We start from the raw sequence: 21681 nt of genomic DNA on the forward strand, positions 1-21681 counted from the left end.
GACACTGTAGGGAGGAAGCAATCAGGAAAAGAAAAGGGTGCTCCACCTTTCCCTGTTGTTCCCTGAGACCATCTAATCAAATGCTGTTGCAGAGCTATTCAAACACCATCAGAAAAGTAACCAGACTATAAGATGGACTCAGTGGTGAAGAGATTGTAGTCCTTCTTGTTGATGCTATTTCAGCTTTGAACAATAGTAACTTCTAAGTATTTTAAGTGCTTCCAGGGAATACTGAAAGCTGCAGCTAGGTGAGATTCAGATAGTTAAATCCACTGTGGACTGAACTGAAATGCAGATTCATAGAGGAGTATATATTCTCCTCAGGAAAGAGGAGAGTACTCTGTCAGTCTAATAGGATGTTCTGTACAGCATAAGCAATGTCAGTCATTTCACCGAGCGTGTAAAACCTTTCTGAGCAAAAGAATGTCTTTTAGAAAGCAATCAATCCTTAAATCTTAAAAACTTCAGAAAGGTTTTAAATAACTATCAGCAAGGCCCATGACAGCAGACCCTAACCTAGGCTTGGACTCTTCTGCCAGTGGGGATGGACCATTTTCTATCAAATGTTTCTTTCTCTCTGGATGCTGTTTGTCTGCTTTTGTATCCAAGGATGATGTCTGCTCTCCAGCAGCTCTTATCTTGTATAACTGCTGCATAGTAATTATGCATGCATACAGCCTTACTTAAAGATGAACATGAGATGACTCTCTCTACACTGAAGGGCCAGCTTCCTCCAACCACTACTTTTACCACAGGGTTAAGCTGGTGTACAAGACATTTCCACATTCAATATATAGTAATTTGGGATCTATGACTATTTGTGTCCCTATGCTCCTAAGCCAGGGCTGTAACAAGGCTGTCCAGCATGTGCCCTGGGATATCTGTTTCCCTGTCCCTAAGTGATATGTGACAGTTATTTCATTCCCTGACTGCCTCTCTGCCGCTACTCCTTCAGAGCTAGCCTATCCCGTCATCTGCAAAAGTGTCAAAGAAAATCTTCCAGTACAATCATTAAATCCTCATATTCAAGCCCTTCAAAGAATTCCTGTTGATTGTCCAGGGCATAATTTAATCTGATTCTTAAATTACCAGATAATGCTTTTTCTATGAGATGATACTACATGGCCCTTGATGTCTGCTCTATGCTGAGTCTCTGCAAGCTGTTGATCTGTCCCATCAAACTTTGCGATGGCATTTGTCACATGAATATGTGGGTGCAGAGTCCTGTTGGTTTTGAGCACAGCACAATACCAGTGGGAGAAAATAATTTCTGGCTGGGTAGTTACTCATGGGTATTTACTTAGCCATGGACAAGATGGATTCAATCAGTGGTATCAGTTGTTATAAGATGGCAAGTTAACTCGTGAAATTTTGTATCAGTTTGAGCTTTGTAGGAAATGATAATTTCTGAAGATGATTCACACAGATCTGCCTGACACTTGCTGAAAATATGGGGAGGATTAGTAAAAGTAGCTTGATGTAGCTTGATCTGTTGGGCAGCACTAGAATATCTATAGGGGAAAAAGTTAAAAATATGTGAATGGCTTTCTCTAGTAACATGCGAGGGCCACAGGGGTAAATGACCTGGTCAAATAAGCTTTTCCCAGGAATCAGTCAACTGTCAGTGCAATCTTCTGGATTTGAGTTTGACAGGGATCTTCATCAGTATTATGGGCACCATTTCTGCATGTTTTATGCCATTTTCAGAAAGATATAAAGAACACTATGTCACATACAGCTTGTGGAACTACATCAGAGCTAGTGAGTCAGAGATACAGTCTTTTGGGAACAGCCTGTGAACCATCTCTGATTGTTTATCATTTTGCTTTTTGCCATTTTATTTTAAAGCCAACTCAGTTCCCCAACTCAGCTCACAAGGCAGCTGCCCAAACACTATCAGTGGCAGGCCAGAGGGACAGAAGCAAGTCGGCAGTAGGAGGCAGGAAGTGGGAACTACATCAGCTGGCACTGCTATTTAAAGGAGTTCTGCATTTCAAAGCAAGGCAAAAAAAAAAAAAAAAAAAAAAAAAAAAAACTTGAACTATAATAGCAGCCTTGACATTGCAATTTCTTGGCTAGTTAGCTCAGTATGGAATGTGGAAATTTGGACCTGGGCATGCCTGTAAAGGCAAAAGAGGAAAAGCTTCTTCAGGTTCTGTGGAGATCACTACCTGTCTAGAGCTGGGAGACACTGAAGGAAAGGAGCCGTATCCTTGTCACGCAGTTACTAGTGCTCCATGACTGTTCTTTCAGTAAACTGCCAAGGGAACCAAAACTGAGAAGGAATTGCTTTTTAAAAGATCCAAAACTCAAGAGCTTAACCAGTTTAATTCCTTACCTTGGATACGGCTAGGAGGATGGGAAATGTCATCTCTGTCAAGGTGCATGTTTTTTGAAGGACATCTAGCATTTTGGTAGGTTTATGTGAAGATCTGTAATTCCAACTTTACGAACAAAATCTACACTCCCTTATAGCTTCATAATAAAATACAGATAAATTCTTGTCCTTGTAATACTTCAAAATAGAATATCCTGTGATTAATGATTGTTGGGGGATGGCACTCTGGACATTTAAAATACCACTTAAACTCTTGAGGCTGAAGCAAAGGTAGAATTAGGAGGAGAACTCATAAATTCCTGACTCCTAAGGCTGCTATTTTTATTTGGCCTCAGTCTGATGATTTAATAGGCTTTAGTACTATCATGAACAAAATCTTCGAAATGTAAATTTTGGGAAATATCTCCCCACCCTCTTGGTTTGTGAATTTCAGTGCTAATATGTATTGTTTAACAATTATAATCAGCCTTTTACAGTGTCATTACCCTTTTGGAAACAGTTTAAGTCGGGAAAATCATTGCTGTAATATTAACTCTTCAGTCATCTAGTAAATAAGATAATACAAGAGCTGTTATGAATAGTTTTAAATTATAAATGAGCTTAAATTCCAATAAACTGCCTAACTTGAAATCAGTGACTGCTGGGAAATGTGTGAATCTCATGTAGATAGCGCTCGAACAGAAAGGTCAATGATGTGATTTCCTACTTGAAGAAGGAATGATTTTTTAAAAAAAATATAGCGTTGTTTTTTCTTTTAGTAGTATTTATAACTATTAGTGCTAAGTATGCAAAACCAGCTCAGTATTGATTCCAGATGAAATGCACAGGGAGTCTTCAAAAATATTCAGTTTCTTTTCATCTGAGATTAAACTGCTGATCTTATTAACGTAAGCAATAGATGTAAGTTATTCTTCACTCTCAAATTATGAATTAATTAAGTTACTGCATGGCAAATGAGAAGTAATCATTGTATGAAGAAGTAAATAGTGTTGTTGATTTTGAATGAGGCTTGTGGTAACCTTTGACAGTGCTTGCATTGGTAAGTAACTTTTTCCAGGTCATCATGGTTTAATGGCTGTCTTCTGAATTTTATTGAGGCGGTGAAATTAGAACCCAAAATTACTGTGCTTACTCTCATCTTGAGTATCTCATAATGTTGCTTAATTGTTGGGGAAGCTCTGATTCGCTGGTTAGAGTTTTCAGTCTGTGATGTGGAAAACTCAGTATAGCCACATGAGATTCAAAGTGTTTACAAGAAGTTTACCTGAAAGAACCTCAACAAAAAAACATCTGAGAATCTCCTGAGGCAATTTAAAGCAAGAGTTTTCAAAGGAAAATATAGAAATATTTGTAAGTTAAAACAAGTGAACAAATGGTCAAAGCTTCTGAGGGTCTCTTGGATTACTGATTTTCTGGTTGTTTCTTAAGTGTTACAGGCTTATAAAAACAACATCAAAATTTAACAATAAGATCTCTCTGTTTCACATAATTTCTGCTATATTGATCACATGTCGTGACAACATTCAAACAGTATTTTCTTTCTAAAGATGGTGACTGTAAGCTGTGGTCTCCTGTGTTGCCTTTTAGTCTGTGCCTTCAGCAGCACTAAAGATTTTTTTTATATTGCTTGTTCAATAGGATAAATAAAGTCAGGCAGTCAGATATCATACTGCTATGTATTTAGTGCAGCAAACAAACTATGCAGTGGAATTTGGGGAAGCAGAAAGGAATTCATTAGGCTATAGGATTAAAAGGCAGAGCTGAATATTTAAATTGTGCAGCTTTTTGGCAGAAGGTGTTTTGGAAGTGTATTGAATGGAGTTCAGAAAGCAATTAGACAAGTTTGTGTAAGAAAAATCCATGGAACATTCCTATCTGGATTTAACTTCTGGCTTAAAAGAACCTAAAATTTTAATTACTGGAAGACTATCACAGGGAATGAACCACTATATTCTGTTTCCCTTCCCCTTTTCCTTCTCACAAGAGGCATTATCAGAGATAGGCTGGTGGATTAGATGCATCTTTGGCCAACCAAGTGGAAATAAGGTACAGGGATGATTTTGGATGGCAGCTAGGCACAGTGATGTGTGAAGAATACCTTTTTTTCTGTTTTAAAATATATGGATATAACTTCTCTTTAAAATAATTAGACGTTATAATGTTAGGCAGAAAGACCAAGCTTTCAACACCAAACTTATTTAGTTGCAAAATTTAATGGCTGCGATAGCACAGTACACGTGTGTGAGTGTGTGTGTGAGGGGGTTCGTGAAAGATTATATTGTTTTTTTAGATTAAAAAGCCTGAGAAGCATCTGCTTAAAAAATGAGGCCCACAATAGAGTTAGTTCTTCTGCTTCTTTTTATCTCTAGCATTAACATTAACTTTACTATTAACTGTTCCTGGTGCCAATCAGTCCTCATCAACTTGAGGCTATAGTGAGTAGTTGAAAATACTGCAGTGAACACATCATGGTGGGCATAAGCATGTGACAGCGCTTGTGTCATGTATGTGTCATATAGGAAATGTAAGGTATATAACTAAATGAATCCAAGCTTTTATAGTTCTACTTTTCATGGAATAACTTGTTGGATATCTGGGATAGTGAGAACTCTATGCTGTATACATGGTGGTCAGTGGCAAAATGTCTGGTGACTTAAGGGGAGGACTCTAAATGCCTCCTCATGTGTGGGGGACTACGCAGACAAACCCTTTTCCCCACTCAGTTTCAGTAATATGCTGCATGTAGTCTGAGTATCTCCATATGAGTCTTAGAGAAGGATGAGACTAAATTTATCATCTACAGCAATAGCGTGTCTTCCTTTCTTGTTCTGTGCGTCTCTTCAAACTGATCTCTTTTCCTTCTCCTGCTGGAGTTAACATCCTATGCTTCCTGCTTACTAACTTTAGGCTCTCCAGTCGGAGAGTCTAATACACGTGTGTCTTAACATGCATTTAAACCCCAGGAACCACAGAGCTACACCCATTTACGGTAGCTGACTTGAGCCATTTCCAGCCACATTGTCCAGGGGGAAGCTGGCAATACGGCAGCAAGGCTATAGCTATGTTACATCACTTTGAAGTCACTGTCAGGTTGGTACAGCAAACTGGAGGGAAAGCTATGTGGCTTCTTTTGCTCTCACATTTGCACTAAATATGCACTTCTAGCTGAGCCTTCTAGGTCTGCTTCATTGGTTTATGAACATGATGTCTGATCCTGGATAAATTGATGCATACAAATTACTCCAACGGCTTAAATGTGTCTTTTCCTGTCATAAAGATCAGAAGATACTCAAGTCTTGGCAGCTTCATGCTCTCAGAGCTTTGACTCTGATTCACCTTTGATAAATGAGCAAATGCTTGTAATTGTTTCCGCTAATTCCCATCAACACAAAGCACATTTTCCATCCAGTCACAACCTCTGTGATGTTTGCTATCTTTTTCCTTCCTCACTGTTTCTGTAGCATTTTGTAGCCTTCAAGCAATATTTAATTTCACTCATGTGAAATAAGTCTTTTTATAGCAACCAATCAGCTAGACTGGATGTAGGCAATTCCTGATATACATGGCATAGCTCTAATAGAGTACCTCTAAGTAGGATGAGAATTTCAAGTGGGTTAAAATTTGCTTCATTATGAATTGTAGGCTACTTTTCCTGCCCTGATAATGAGAAACACCATCTACTGTGATTCATTGTAGTCAAGCAGCATTAACTTCAGAGAGAAATGGGACAAAAGGGAAATGGCTCCCTTGGTAACAGGATATTTTGTGCAGGCAAGCACTGTAGCTATACCAAATTATTTTACTCTTCTCATTCAGATCCATCCTTCTAGACCCCTTTGATGTTGAAGTTGTAAAGTATATAGGTAAAGTTAAAGAGTGTCTGAGTAATCAGGGCAAGATGTAACAAGAATATAATCCTGACTTACCTGATGGTGCACCAGAAGTAGCAGAAAAATCTCATGTTTTCACAAATGGGGATTAGGGCTTTCAAAACTGTGAGACAAAAGACACTCAATGGCAGCCATTTTTATAAGGCCCTGGTAAATTTGGGTACCCAACCATGATGCAAATTAAAGAGCTTTCTCAGAAAATGCCGAGATCTAACCACTGCAAACTTGAACAGTTTGGATTGCCAGGTTAAGACACTTCAAAATTGCTGTAGCCACTCATTAGAAATTCTTGGCCCTAATGTACTTATCTGGGTACTAAATGTGTTTCCTAATGTTGAAAAATACGAAGGACAACATTTCACAGTGAGGCTCAGGGGAACAATGTCTTGATAAGTGCTTTGGGAAACCAGTCTCTGAGATAACAACTTCTGAACCTCTCAATCCTACTTTTTAACCTGTTGGATAACAGAAAGGCCCATAGGCACAGAGTGGACATAGAGTTTTGAAAACTAGGTCCTTATATTTTTTTAATAGAGAAGGGTGTGCTTATGGTACTGCAGTTTGAACTGGAGGAACAAGGACTCAGGTGATATCCATAAGGCTAACACCCGTTGGCTCATCAGCAAAGAGTAGAAGTGAGGAGGAGAAAGAGACAAGGAAAACAAAACAGAGATTTCTATGGACAGTGATTCGGGAGACAGATTTAGCTGCTTTAATTACCCTCTCTCAGTCTCTCGTTCCATCAACCACACAGGAAACCCAAGGAAACGAATCTCAATAAGCTAAATATAGTCCCTGTGAATACTCATCTCTGCCACAGACTGTTGTACCATGCGAATTGAGAATCTACTTTAGCAGGAAATTCTCTCATTAGGAAACATAAATGTTGAGAGAGTATTACGGATTATCATTTGATCTTGAAAGTGTGTGTATTCAAATTCAATCAGATCAGTATGCTGCATTGATGCCATTTAATTTGAGTTAATCAATAGAGTGTATTAGCCACATTATTTTAACATTGTGTTGATAATATCCATTCACTGCACACTTCAAGGACAGAACTCTTGGACATGGTGTTAAGATGACACCATGACACTAGTTCTGCAAAATTAATGCAGCAAAATAAATTGCTTTTTTTCCTCCCTTGTCATTCTTCAGCTCTAAAATTTTGAACTACTGGCATTTGGACAAGCATCCCTCAGGTTCTATTTTCATTTATGGAGGAAGGATATTATAGTGGTTAGTAATAGGACCATTGCTCAAAGTGCTCATTCCTGAGACATACGTGTTCATATGAAAGGTAATCAACTAGTAATAATGACGGATGGTGAGGAAAGACTTGGGTTCAGAGAGGGTAACTCTAGCCTGGCTAGAGCTGGAGTTTACCATTTATTAGTAAATAAATGGGCAGAACTTTGTCTAGTGAATTGGACAAGTACATTGAAAGAACTGAATCCACAAAAGGTCTTGGGGGAACTGAATTCAGCTTTACTTATCCATATGAGTTAATTTCAGTCATGGAGAGAGCTTTATGTTGAAGAATTTAGACATCCTGTGATCTTTTATTTAAAAGGTCTGCAGAGTCTATTATAGGATCCATTATATTATCTTATAATTTCCATTTTGCCTCAGGTCAAATGCAGATTTCTGTAATGCTCAGAGAACCAACAGTGGTAAAGATTTGTTTCTAGGTTGATCAGAGATAGTCTCATACTGAACACTGACATATTTTATTTATGTAAAACCAAGTCAGTAAAACTATTTTGTTTTCATTTTCCCTTCTCAGTTGGCTTTAGTTATTTATGATTTTGTGCCTGAAACTTTGCTACACCCTTGTAACTCCCAGAATAAATGTTTGAGGAACTACTTTTGCTGCTGGGTAAAACATTCATATCTGGAAGGCTTTCTTAACTTGTTTGTATCTGGACTTTCTTCGCAAGCCCTTTGTACGATTTTGACATCATTATGGCAGAGCATGCTGCATAGTCTGGCAGTATAAATCCATAAGGTCCTAGCTGGGCATTGTGTAAATATAATATTTATATTAAGCGAAGATGTTTTGAATATGCTTTTGGAGATAAAAGAAATTTCTCTGAATGTAAATTTGGCTCCACTGACTAGTCATTTAAACACAGTGACTGGATAGTGACATGTGTACCCTTTTTAACTTGTATAACATTGACTGCCTCAGAAATTTTAGCATCATTCATGTTAACACATCAAAGTATTGCTAGTTGAACTAAAATCTCTCTGAAATGCTAATCTGCACCCTTAAGTGTAGTGGAATGAATATACAGATGGTTTAGTGGAATGAATATACAGATGGTTCTTCTAATTACTTGGGCAAAGAAGGGATGCTTTCCTTTAATGATTTCCCCTTCTTTCCAGACTGAAAGCAGTTCTTGCTCTTCCCTCCAGCTAATTTGTTGATTAAAAGATGGCTTTGTCTGGCTCTCAGCTATTGAGATTCCACTGCAATTTGTTAAACTTCCCATCATGAATTGAGTGTGAACCCAGGGCTATGTAAGTTTGGTTTAGAGGTCATATCAAGGGGTATTATAATCTTGAGTAATTAAAACCAGTGTGGGAGGATATCTCTGTTATCCTGTATTGCTCCACAGATAGCAAAGGTGAGTCTTTAGGCATAAGATGTGATAGCTTAAATTTTAGTTGTAGAAAGTCATCAATGAAGGAATAGACCCCAGGGATTTAGGTTCCAGATTTGCAGTAGGTCCATTTCCCCAAGTATACAAATGAAGATATTTGAATTGTTTCACAACCTATTGCTTGACTGCTTTTCCCAGACATCACTCCTCTTTAATATTCAGTGTGAACATCTTTTTAATGTCAGATAGCTAGCTGAACCTTAGAGAAACCAGGGCCACTCACATAATGGAAGAAATGCGCTGGCAGAGGTGACTTCAGTGCATGGTACTGAAGCTGGGGTGCAGGACGATTGAATACACCACTGTTGATTCACTGGGCTCTCACTGAGGCCCACAGATAATGATTAAGGGCCAACACTGAGTCAGACTGACAGGAGAACAGTTTGTGAGGGATTATTCCTCTTCAATCGGAAATGTTTCTGGAGCTGTTGACTTCACTGCTACCTTGTGAGGTAACACATGACTCAGACAGATTTTAGGGAAAATGGTCTGAGAATAATTTCAAACTTTTTAACTTATCACTATGCGTCCTGGAAAATGACAGCTATGCAGTTTAGAAACAAGTGGTCTGATCACGAGTGGCAACTACAGTGATGCAGTTGCATAGCAATATGCTTTCATTGACAGGGATGGTCTCCAGCCAGAGACCTGTAGGCTCCAGGTAGCTCACCCTAGCTGCTTAAATACATGAGGGAAAAACCTCCTGCTGTCACTGTTCACACAGTGTTGCCTGAGGAGAGAAGATCTCCATTCTGCTCAGGAGTGCTGTTGAGTGGACCGGAATGGCTGAAAGGGAGGCTAGAGTCATGAGGACCCACGTCACACTGTTTATGGCCTCTACTTGCCTTCAGTCAGCACAGTCCAGTTTTATGTCTGCTGCCTTCTTTCAGAGCCGTATATCTTGCAGGCTAATGCTATTTGGTATAAACCAGAACAAGACTGGGGGAGCATAAAAGAACTGACTGACTGAACTACTTCACTTCGTTTAACATGGTATCAAGCTGCTACCATCATTTTTAATACTATTTGTTAAAATACCATTTAATAATTCATTTTTCTGAATAGCTGGAGGATCTCATAGATATTTTTTGATTAAAACGTTCAGTAGGATCTTGCATTTAAAAAAATAGCTTAAATAAATATAGCTATTCCATTTCCTCTGAACTCCGGAGTACACATCTCATTCAATCATTCCAAATCAACAATGTTTTCTGTTCCATTTACAGAGCACTTCAGTTCTCTCCCAGCTATTGAAGAGAAGAGGGTTTGGGTTCATGACTGTGAAAAGACTATTTCAGAGACTAATTGTGAGGTCAGAATCCAGTGCATTTTTCCTTTTCAGATTTTATTAAACAGAATGTCGGTGGGGTTTTTTGTTTTGTTTTTCTTTTTTTTTCTAAGTAAAAGTCTTTCTAGGCTTAAAGGGTTTTTTTTGCCTATGAAAACCATAAACGGGAACTATGTTAGTGATATAGGACAGAGTCTTGGCTTTTTTGAAAATATAATTGTGTGGACATCTTCATAAAAAAGCTGTGGAAGGGATTGTTGCCTAGGGCTATGTATTTTGATTTTTGTCTGCTTGAATCTAGGCTTTTGCAATGGTGGGAAAGCAATGGGAAAGGTGGGGAAAATCATTAATTAAAAATTCTTGCCTCAGTAAAATGGAAAGTTGATTTGCATAGAGAGAGATCAGCAGACCTTGTCCATTCCACCATTCCACCACCACCATCTGTGTTGCTCCAGTGTAAAAATTATCCTTGTTCTGCTCTAATATAAAAATTATCCTCAGCTTCATTCTCTCTAATGAGATGACACTGATCTTCAGCTGGAGTCAGAAAGACATGTTCACGGTTGTGTTCAAAATTCTGTGATATTCATGGCTTGTTTAGTTTGCATGCATGAAGCTGTCTTTGATTTGGCCAGGTCTTACCTGCTCAGGAAGGTATGCTGACTGCAAGTCTCTCTGAACACCCAGAGTACCACTAGAGTAATCAGATAAGATGAAACACAAGTCCAAAGTAGCATATATCAGCTGACTTTTATGGAGCTTTGTCATTTTACTCTAATAAGGATATGGCCCTCATGAGCCACTATTACTGGGAATGAAAAATTTGAAAACATAATACTTCTCTTCCTTGATAGGAGAGAATTTTTTATTGAAATGATGAAGTAAAATATATGCAAATCGAGGTAAGAAATGTAAACATCTGGGGCAGACTGAACCTAACAGATTTCAGTCAACGTCTGCTAATATAATATAATATATTATATCAGAAAGGACTGCACTTCAGCCATCAGTTGTTCTCAAATTGTGGTGTTCTACACCAAAGTTTTGCCAAAGACAGCACAAATTAAAATTCCAGGTTAAGGCTCCCACATGCTTTGGTTATTGAACATGAAATCAATACTCAGATAGTGGAGTTCACTTAATTAATAAAGCAATAGGGACTGGTTTGGGGTAGATTTGGCCTCCTAGACTGGTAGTAGACTTTATTCCTAGAAAGCAGAAAAGAATCTACTCTGACAAAAAAAAAGTTTGGCCAATTTCTCTGCCTCAGGTAGCATATTTTAAAGCAGAACACTCAAAACAAAGGGGCAGTCAAGGGAACCCCATTTGCTATAATTCACCATCAAATGGTGGTTGCATCCAGACCCGAAACTAGTGACTATGGATAACAGATATTTAGAAATAGATGCAAAGTAAAGCTGAGTTGTTCTGTAGAACAAAAATATCTGTAAAGGAAGGGATAAATTCTAAATTAATTATTGCTAACATAGCACATTCATATCTTCTAACTGATGGGAGTTTGGATTCAGCTGAAACCGAGAGCATTCATAAAATTACATCTAAACAGTGACTTTTGTTGTTTTTCTTGTATCAGGAAAAGCCCATAAAAACAATCACACAATCACGAATGTCATAGAAAATGAACGAAACAGTTCTTATGGTGGAACATTAGAGAAAAGGTACTTGGAGACTGAACTGTTAATCTAATGGCAATCAGCCAGTGGAATTGATAGTACCCACAAGCTTAGCATAGGCTGAGGAATTTTACAGATGGAGCTTAATTTCTCCTTGGTAAGCTTCATTAAATAGTGGAAGAGTATTCAAAGAAAAGACTGGAAGAGGTGGGCTGGAAGAAGATGATACAGTAAAGGAAGTCTGATGGTCTCTTATTTCAGACTTCTTGTATTAGAAAGATGAGGAAAAGATAACAGAACTATCGACAAGTATCCTAAAGGAATTTGAGTTTGCATGACACAGCAGACCAACACATTTCCAAATAGTGTTATCTCTATACAGTGTTATTTTGCAAAGTATAGTCAAACTAGATGACAATCTTGCAGACAAACCTTTAGTTTTAAGAGCTTTCAAATCTCCAGGACAGACTGTTGCTAGTGGGACAGTTAATTAAGTGGAAGCTATTTGTTATTACTTTACATAAACAACTAAGAAGGGCTGGAAAGGTGTTGGTGTTCTGGGGCTTTTCTCTTTGTATTTGACAAATATTAATTGAACTCATTACCCTGTGAAAACAGCAAGTTTATTTATGGCAATATAGACACTACAGAAAATTGGGTAGCAGCTGTTCTTTTCAGATTCTGCCCTTTGCTCATCATCAGGGTAGCTGCACACATTGTGATAACTCTGGAAGGATCAAATGTTTTTCCTTTTTCTTGCTCTTAGGGAGCAATCCTCTTTGGGTGTAGGGTTCAGTATAAACACTGATTTGCTTGATTTTCATGGATTGCACACTAAGCATTTTTTGTTGGCAAAGTAAATTTTGCATGTGACATGAGAACTCCTACGTATAAGCGGGGTTGTGAGAGCCCTTCCATTGCCTCTCAGGCACACTCTAGCCTGGTCTGCCTTGTTATACCTAAGAGGTGGAAGTTCTTCTAGCATGAAGCCATACCCTTTCAACTAGGCAGCACAGTGAGGGGTGTGGGTGTTGTCCAGGGGGCTGGTGGTCCCTGAGCTCTGGGCTCCTTTGGCTCATGGAGCATGGTGATGCTGTGAGGGGCCATGCAGTGCAGGGCCCCAAAGCGGTGTGGTACCTCTATGGGGTTGTGTTGTGCAGGACCCTGGGGCTTTGTGGTTCAGGACTCTGGGGTGGTGCAGTGCTATCTGAGGTGGTACTGTGCAATGTGGTGCAGTGTGGGGTCCCTGGGTAGTGTGGTGTAGGATGGTAGGGTGCTATATAGGACAGTGCTATATGGGCTTAGGAGTGGGGTGCTATATCAGGTGGAACAATGGTATGCGGGGTGGTGGGAAGCTATACGGTGTAATGCTTTATGAGGTGGTGGGAAGCTACATAGTGAGATGCTATATGAGATGGCGGAATGCCATACGGTGCAGTGATATGTGGCATGGTGCAGTGCTGTAGAGTGCAGTGGGCTGCTGTACAGTGCAGTGCTGTGGGGGGGCAGTAATGTTAAGGGTGTGGTGAGGTGCTGTTCAGTGTGGTGCTATAGAGTGCAATGGGGTGCTGTACAGTGTGGGGCAGTGGGGTGCTGCTCGGTGTGGTGCTGTACAGTGCAGTGGGGTGCTGTATGGTATGGGGCAGTGGGGTGCTGCTTGGTGCAGTGCTGTACAGTGCAGTGGGGTGCTGTGCAGTGTGGGTCAGTGGGGTGCTGTTCAGTGCAGTGCTGTACAGTGCAGCGGGGTACTGTGCGGTGTGGGGCAGTGGGTTGCTGTGCGGTGTGAGTCAGTGGGGTTCTGTGCGGTGTGGGTCAGTGGGGTGCTGTTCAGTGCAGTGCTGTACAGTGCAGCGGGGTACTGTGCGGTGTGGGGCAGTGGGTTGCTGTGCGGTGTGGGTCAGTGGGGTTCTGTGCGGTGTGGGTCAGTGGGGTGCTGTTCAGTGCAGTGCTGTACAGTGCAGCGGGGTGCTGTGCGGTGTGGGGCAGCGGGGTGCTGTGCGGTGTGGGGCGGTGGGGTGCTGTCCGGCGCGGGGCGGTGCGGTGCTGCGCGGAGCGGGGCGGCGCTGTCCGTGGTGCTGAAGGCGTGGCGCCCGGCTCGGCGGCGGTCCCGAGCTCCGGGCTTCCCCCGCCGGCTGGGCGTGCGGGTCCCGAGCAAGGCGCCCGGCCAGCACCTCTCCGCAGCCGGGCAGAGCCCGGAGGGAGGTACACTTTTCAGTCCCTCAGGTGATGCTGGCCTACACGGAGCGCTGCTTGCCTGGAGGGTTTTCGGACGCCAGCAGCAGAGGAGAGGAGACGAACTCTATTTCTCTGTGGTGCCAAATAGTGTCACTGATGAGGCAGTATTTTACCCTGCTGCTGCAAAGGCTCAGCTTTTCCAGGCAACTCTTTTCTCTGTCAGGGCTGAACAGGCTCAGCTTTTCCAGGCAACTCTTTTCTCTGTCAGGGCTGAACAGCATATGTGCCCCTAGGGGTGTGTGCGATCCTGACTCCTGGCTGTTTACATCTGCACGAACACTTCCAATGCTGAGTTTCTCCAGTACTCAGAATTCAATCTGCAGGTGTTTCTGGGAACTATTCCCACAGTCTGTTCTAGCTTGGGGCATGTATTGTTATTGCAATCTACATCCCTCCAGGGCTCATGAGCACAGGAGAACTGTCAGATTTTCTGGGGGTGTAGGAATTTTTGGATCTGATTTTTCTCCATATGGTTTCAGTATAATCCTTCCTTGTAAGGGAGACCTTTCAGCTTTAAGATCAAAGATGTTCACATGCCTTTTCCCAGATTAGCCCTCACTTAGTCATAAATAAAATATAAGCATACTTTTCCATAACACATCAGCACTATTGCCTCAGATAATAGTTACAAATGAAGGAAAAGAAATAGTCTAGATCTGATATTTCTCAAAGTTTTGCCCCACTTCCCCCCACATACATTTTGCCCCACCCAGACTGTTTTTTCAACCTTGTCTTTCTCCCTACTTTGTAAATCAGCTCCTCTGAGCAGGTACAAAGAACAGCAACTGTGAAAAGTCATCTGGCAAACATTCAGGCTCTGCTCATTTGATCTGAACAGAAACTAATTGCAAATCTTCCCATCAGAAGATCTACTTACACCTTTCTCAGTGGTACCCATGTGTGCAGAGGTGTGCAAATATAAAATTTTTAATGATATCTTTTGAATATTATCAATGAGAATATTGCTGAAAAAGAAAATAGTGGTATTACTTTCAAGCAGAAGAGCATGAAGTCCAAAGTCTAAAACTGTATCTGTGTAAGGTGGAAGGGTACATCCTGAGGTCCAAGCATGATGTAAGTAATCATACATCACACACATGATAAATGGATCAAGCTTTTGCTTAAAAGGAGGTGTTTTATCCTCCATACTGCATTGATTGCTCCAAAAGTCAGCAATCCAGAGCAATTCAGTTTGTTGCCCTCCTGCTTAGAAGTGTTCTACTTTCCATCTTAAGTTTTCCCATGGTGAGTTTGTGCTTTCATTAGTATTGTCCCTTAGCTTAAATACCTCTTTACCCACCCTGGAGTTTGCTGTCCTCCCCTACAGTGTAATTCAGCTCTGGTAAATAGAAACTCAAAGCAGGAAAAATTTCCAGATATTTAACTTTGTCCTTACAGTAAAAAACTAGTGGCAAATTCAGCCTTAGATCAATCTCAGACAAAGTTTTCAGTCACAGTCAAAACTGTATGTTTTTTTCCTTGCACTTTCAAATGCACTGCCTGTTCCATTATACACCATTATACAGTCTTTACTATGTAATGCTATTGAACTTCTTCTCCTCTTCCCCTCTGCCTGGGGTTATCCAAATTTTTCTGTGTAATAGTGCAGTCATCCTCCATATTGTCTCTGTTTCCAAACAGTGGTGCTAGCAAACTCAATTGGTCTAGTCCTGCTTTTTGTGCATAGTAAAAAATGAGAAGAGCTACCAGGACTGGTTAATCCCAAGCAGGATTTTTGAAGAGCATGAATGGTTACTTCCTTCTGGCCCAATTCCTTCATACTGTATGTTTCTTTCTTTGCCTACCTTACAGTTCTTAGGACAGTTCTAATTTATTCCTGCATAACTAACAGTTTATCAAATGCTGCTACATCATATGTGTTACTGAGGCCCAAACTGACAGAGCTACTACATTTCCTAGGTCTTGAAAATTAGTTTAATAATACAAAAACATGGAAGGCTAGTTTGACAAAAGTTTCTTTCGATAAATGAAGTTGTGCTGTAGTCTCTCTCCTCTCTCTCTCTGTCTCTCTCCCTCTCCTCCTCCTCTCCCTTTTCCTTGAATCCAGTCTTAAGCCTTCTGTAATATGCAATCAGACTAAAGGACCTGCATTTCCCATCACCTTTCTCTTCTCTCTCCCATTCTTAATGACAGATGTTCCATTTGTTTTTCTCCAATCACAGGGTTGTATTTTCATGCCATAAAGATAGGAGAAGCCTTTACTTCTCACCCAGCAGTTTCATCTCCAGTTCTTTCAGAACTCCGCAATGGGGATTAGCTGTCTGCTGACAATTTAAGTTTTTCCACTTTTACACTTGGCTTTTGCCTTGATGTGGTAATTGTGATCCAATGCCTTCATTCCCCCTTGCTTTTTCCTCCATTCTTACACATTCATCTTTATTTTAGTGCAAGATTTTTGCCATCTAAGAACAGGCTTGCTTTGCTCAGCAATTGTTAGTTGTCTAGTGAAGAGTAGAACCCTTTGTCTTTATGTAACATGCAACTTCAGGCACATTTCACATTTTGACTTAAATTCAAAGCTCTTCATTCAAGTTGTTGAGTTCTTTGGCTGAATACAAAACCTCCTAAGAATTATTCTGTGATCCAAAACCATTATCTTTTATAGGAAAAGATATACATCAACTGAACAAGAACATAGAAAACTAACACCTGAAACTTCAAAACTTTGATAAGAGGAGAAACATTTTGAAGTCTGTAAAGCCTAAGCAATAGAAGAAAAGGTTCACTAACTTAAGAAGTACTGTTGAACTTTGCAAGAATAGCCACTGGGATCCAGTCTGCTTCGTGGATCGTGCTGTTTAAGTTAAGAACTACAGGCATGATCAGACATACATGTAAAAAACAGTACTAGTGTTTTAAGTAGTTTACCACTTTCTGAAAGTCGCAAAACAGCTAACTGAATATTTCCACTTCAAGAGTACAGAGCTGGACAGGTTAGCCTAAGTGACCATCAAAGCTCAGCTGTGAAATGTCACTGTGACATGTTGGTCCACATATAGGTATCACATTTTCCTTTGATTTAAGGAAGACCTGGGTTTCACATTAGCCACCAATCAGCATTCCTGTGCATGACATCCTTATATACTTGGAATGTCAAAACAATTCTATTACAACAGTAATGCAGTTTTTGTGACCTTTTCTTAATGAGAAAATGCTGTGTGTGAAATAGATGTATACTTGGTCCCTGAAAGACTTTGTCGTCTAATCCAGGAAATTCTAGGCAAGACTAATATTTGCAGTTTTAAAAGGAGAAAAGAGGATTTCTTTGGAGTAAAATGCTGAAATACCTTTTTCTGTTCAATACCTCAGTAAATATTATCTTTCCAGGTCTTGGCTCTAGAACAGAGCTGAGCTGAAAAAACTTTCTGCCTGAAGCCAAAACAAACAGAACATCACTAACAGAACGAGGATGGGAGCCTTTAAACAGAAGAGTACCAGTTATTGGTTTCAGAGGTGAAGAAGGCACATTTAGAGATAAGAGAAAATGCAGAAAAGATTGTGTGGTCCAGCTTGAAATGAAAGAACCTCTAAGGTTACTGTGGGTTTTGTGATCTGAGCATTAAGGTGACCTTAAATGCTACTTAGATGATATTTTGTTTATTTTTTATTCTCAGGCAACAAAGTATAAAACTTTTCCTCATAAAATTACACTGAGTTTTATTCTGCCGCTATTGGGAAAGAAATAGAGAAAAATCACTGTGTTAAAAATGTGATTTTCAGTTATTAGGTGTGCACTGATACTGCTGTGAGGCTTCTTTCTTAGAATAAGTGATAAAATTCCAGTAGGATGTGGGCAATATGAAGGCCATTTTAAAATGTTCTCAGTTCATTTTGTTGTGCCTTTTGGCTCATGCTAGTTTCCAAATCCAAATCCTACTAAAATCAGTTGAGAAATCCTTCAGTAGGATTTAGACCAGAGCTTAGTTTTCTCCCAGACTAAGTGAAACAATTTTTTTTATGAGTGTTAGGAAATAATTATGCAGAACACTGCTTATGACCAAAAAGTGTGAGCACACTGGGAGGTGAAAAGAGTCGGAATCCCCTGTTTTATCATCTCTGTACAACCCCTGTTTTATCATCTCTGTACAACGTCCAGCCTTAGATCCCTCTAATATTCTAGGTTTGGGTATGTAGAGGTAAATAGGTACTATACTCTCCCACACTCCATTTGGCTCAAATAGGTAAGGCTGGACACTGAAGTGGGATATAAGATCCCATTTTTCATATGGGATATGGGATATTACATCCAAGAACTGAGGGATGGTACTTTTGAGCACTGCAGATACATGCTCGCTCTTCCCTCAGGTTTGAACTACAGCCACACTCCAGTCTATAGCATATCCTAACTATAAACGTATGGCACAGAGTCAGCACTGATTAGGTTTGAAATATGCATGCATCATGTATGGTTGTGGGAGAATGGCACAGGTCTGAACAAGGGCTCCACAAGATTAGCCTCTGCTTTCAGATTAGTGAAAGGATTATGAACTGTCTGAAATCTACTTAAATCTTTGGTTTGTGTCAGTCACTCTTGCCACCAAGGCAAAAGAAGGAAGTGGGTCTCTCTGCTGCCTCATAGAAAATAATGAGTTAATATTTCTTTGGAGTAGTCTGGGAGATTAGGACATAAATGGTCCATTGAAGTGTCTAAATCCCCTGTGTGCCTTGAGAAAAAGACCAGTCTTCTCTGCCCTGAAGGAGTTATAAGTTGTTAGGCTGCTGGTGGTGGTGATAGTGGTGGGTCTTTAAAGTGATCTTAGCTGCTATAAATGGATGCAGTAGAATTGGACTGATTTTTCATGAGCAAAAGTCTTGGTTCCAGAAGTGGTTGAAATGAAGATTAAGGGAGAGTTAGGGCAATACTTAAGAGCTTGAGGGTGAAGCTTTCTTCACTAGGTACTCACTAAGCAGCTATCCTGATCCCTTTACACTGCTTTACAGAATGGATAGTGTTTGTTATGTGATATATAAAATGTTACTGACTACAAACCTACCGTAGGAATGAAGAAACACCCCAAATACTTACAGCTGTAGCATTAGAAATAGTTTGCTGTAGTTTACTGCAGATGAACTCTTACAGCTAAGCTATTTGGGTGCTTGTCTTTGTTTTCTGATACTTAAATTATTATATGTTTTTATAGTTAAAGGCATATAAATCCCACTGAAAAGACTGGTAGCAAGTGAGCAAACATTGTACTACCATTAGAAAATAAATTTAAGTAAAAGCTTCTTTTTGCTACATGCTCAATGTGTATTTCTAACCATAAAAATTCACCAGATAAGTAGCTGAGTCCCTCTAGTGGCATAAACATCTATTTTGCTTCAACATTTTATTAAAATTCTATTTGATAGTCACAATATAACTGCAAATTCAGTTAGCCTTTTCACACACTGAAAAGGACTGTGGTAAAGTGAATCTTGGATTAGATACAGTGCAGGGTCATGTTAATGAACATAATTTAATTTGTAGTGGAGTGGGGCAATTACAGATGCACTGCAAGGAGAAGGTAATTCTTGAAAGGATATTTGAGAACTAATTGCTTTCAGTAAGAAATACGCAAAGAGCAACGTAATACCCAGGACAACCAATAGGGATAAAAGCTTATACACAAAGCTGTCATGACCTAGTAGCAAAGACTGTTTAAAAACACTGATCTCCACTTAGCTTGTAAATGTGCATCAGCCTCTCTCTCACTCATACATTCTCTCTGTCTCCCTCTCTCTCCCACATACACACAGAGACTCCTGGATTTGCAGAAGACAGACATCCAGGGCACTTCTTGTCATCCAAAGGGAAAAATCATATGCGATTAAAGAACCACAGCAGTAAGTAAGTACTCACTGCATTAAATGTTTATTAAATGGCATGCTGTCAAAGCCTAGATTTAACAGTAAATACGAAAGGAGTTGGTTAGATTTTATTTTTCTTAGGAATTGCTGAAAGCTGCCTCTTGAGGATTACAACTTCACCTTTTGCTTTTACAGATGCTTCTTTATTATCCATGTGGACATCCAGTAATCCATTTGTTACCCACATTGATCGAGTGCAAGAATAGTGCAGTGATAGCTACTATACTCAGCTGAGGACAGACTACAAAAGGAGGGAAATGATGAATTCGGACAATTTAACCTCCCAAAGCTTCTTCTCTGCTATTCATAGCAATGCTAGCAATTTATTCTCAGGGCTGCAGTTTGTTCAGTCCTTCAAACCACTCATCATCCCCTGCTACTCCCTGGTGGTTTTTATTGGCATCATTGGGAATTATCTTCTCATCTATGTTATCTGCAAGACAAAAAAAATGCACAATGTCACCAACTTTCTGGTAGGCAATTTGGCTTTCTCAGACATGCTCATGTGTGCAACCTGTGTACCCCTTACCCTTGCGTATGCCTTTGAGCCCAGAGGATGGGTGTATGGGCGTTTCATGTGTTACTTTGTTTTCCTGATGCAACCTGTCACTGTATTTGTCTCTGTCTTTACCTTGACTGTCATAGCTGTGGATCGGTATTATGCCATGGTGTACCCTTTTCGAAGAAGGCTCACAATCCCTGTTTGTGCTTATATCCTTGCTGTTATTTGGCTGTTGAGTTGTACCTTGGCTGCTCCTGCCTTGGTCCACACTTACCATGCAGAATTCCCAGAACTGGACTTCTCCATCTGCGAGGAGTTTTGGTTCCACATGAAACGAGATCACTTAGCTTATGCCTACAGCACTCTCATTATCACATATGTACTGCCTTTGGCTGTCATCTCTCTGTCATACCTGAGAATCTCAGTCAAGCTGAAAAATCGAGTGGTCCCGGGCAACATCACACAAGGCCAAGCTGAGTGGGACCGAGCAAGGAGGAGAAAGACTTTTCGTTTGCTAGTCTTAGTGGTGGCAGCTTTTGGAGTCTGTTGGCTGCCTTTGCATATCTTCAACATGATAAAGGACATAGATATCAGCCTGATTGACAAGCAATACTTCAACTTCATTCAGCTGCTATGTCACTGGTTTGCAATGATGTCTGCTTGTACAAATGCCTTCCTATATGCCTGGCTCCATGACAGCTTCAGGGGGGAGCTGAAGAAAATGTTTGCCTGGAAAAAGAAGAAAATCAGACCCACTACAAACTGCATTATTGCCAGTGTAATGCTATGAACATGAGAACTAGTGGGAGTGTGCTTCCTTCATGTGATAACACTGTAAGTCATTTCCACATTTAATAATGATCAGGGCTTGTTCCAGACATCTGTTCTCAGGTTTCAGGCGTATCAAATAGAGTCCTGTGCATAGCTTCCCCAGCAGCTCCACCCCTACTTGGGAAGAAATGGCAGAAGTCATGTCCCAGAAATGTGTTTGTCTCTTTGACAAAAGTTAGAGGCCAAGGAGATCTTAGGACAATAAGATCCCCTTACATATACTACAGGGATCCTTTCCATCTGTTTTGGATGTTGCTGGCAGCATAGACATGGGGACAGGGAGGAGCAAGGATGAATGTAACACCTAGATGCCTCCTTGAGAAAAATGTTTTCAATTGGTTAGAAATGAAATCTCTGCATCGACCCAGAGTCCAGTCCTTACGACAACATCCAAGATAGAGGACTAAAAGTGTTCCAGTGGCCCTC

General features: G+C 40.2%; 1 protein-coding gene across 1 annotated transcript in view; it reads left to right on the forward strand.

Annotated features, from left to right (window-relative positions):
• The window catches only part of PRLHR (prolactin releasing hormone receptor), a 33690-nt gene extending 12476 nt beyond the window's left edge, over positions 1-21214 (forward strand). Inside the window, exons 2-3 of the mRNA XM_062580659.1 lie at positions 19812-19902; positions 20058-21214. Coding sequence (XP_062436643.1) covers positions 20180-21214 — 1035 coding nt within the window. The 5' untranslated portion in view covers positions 19812-19902; positions 20058-20179. The remainder of the gene's footprint in view (positions 1-19811; positions 19903-20057) is intronic.
• Positions 21215-21681: the final 467 nt, after the last annotated feature.

This window comes from Rhea pennata, chromosome 7, assembly GCF_028389875.1.
Source record: "Rhea pennata isolate bPtePen1 chromosome 7, bPtePen1.pri, whole genome shotgun sequence".
NCBI classification, from domain to species: Eukaryota; Metazoa; Chordata; class Aves; order Rheiformes; family Rheidae; genus Rhea; species Rhea pennata.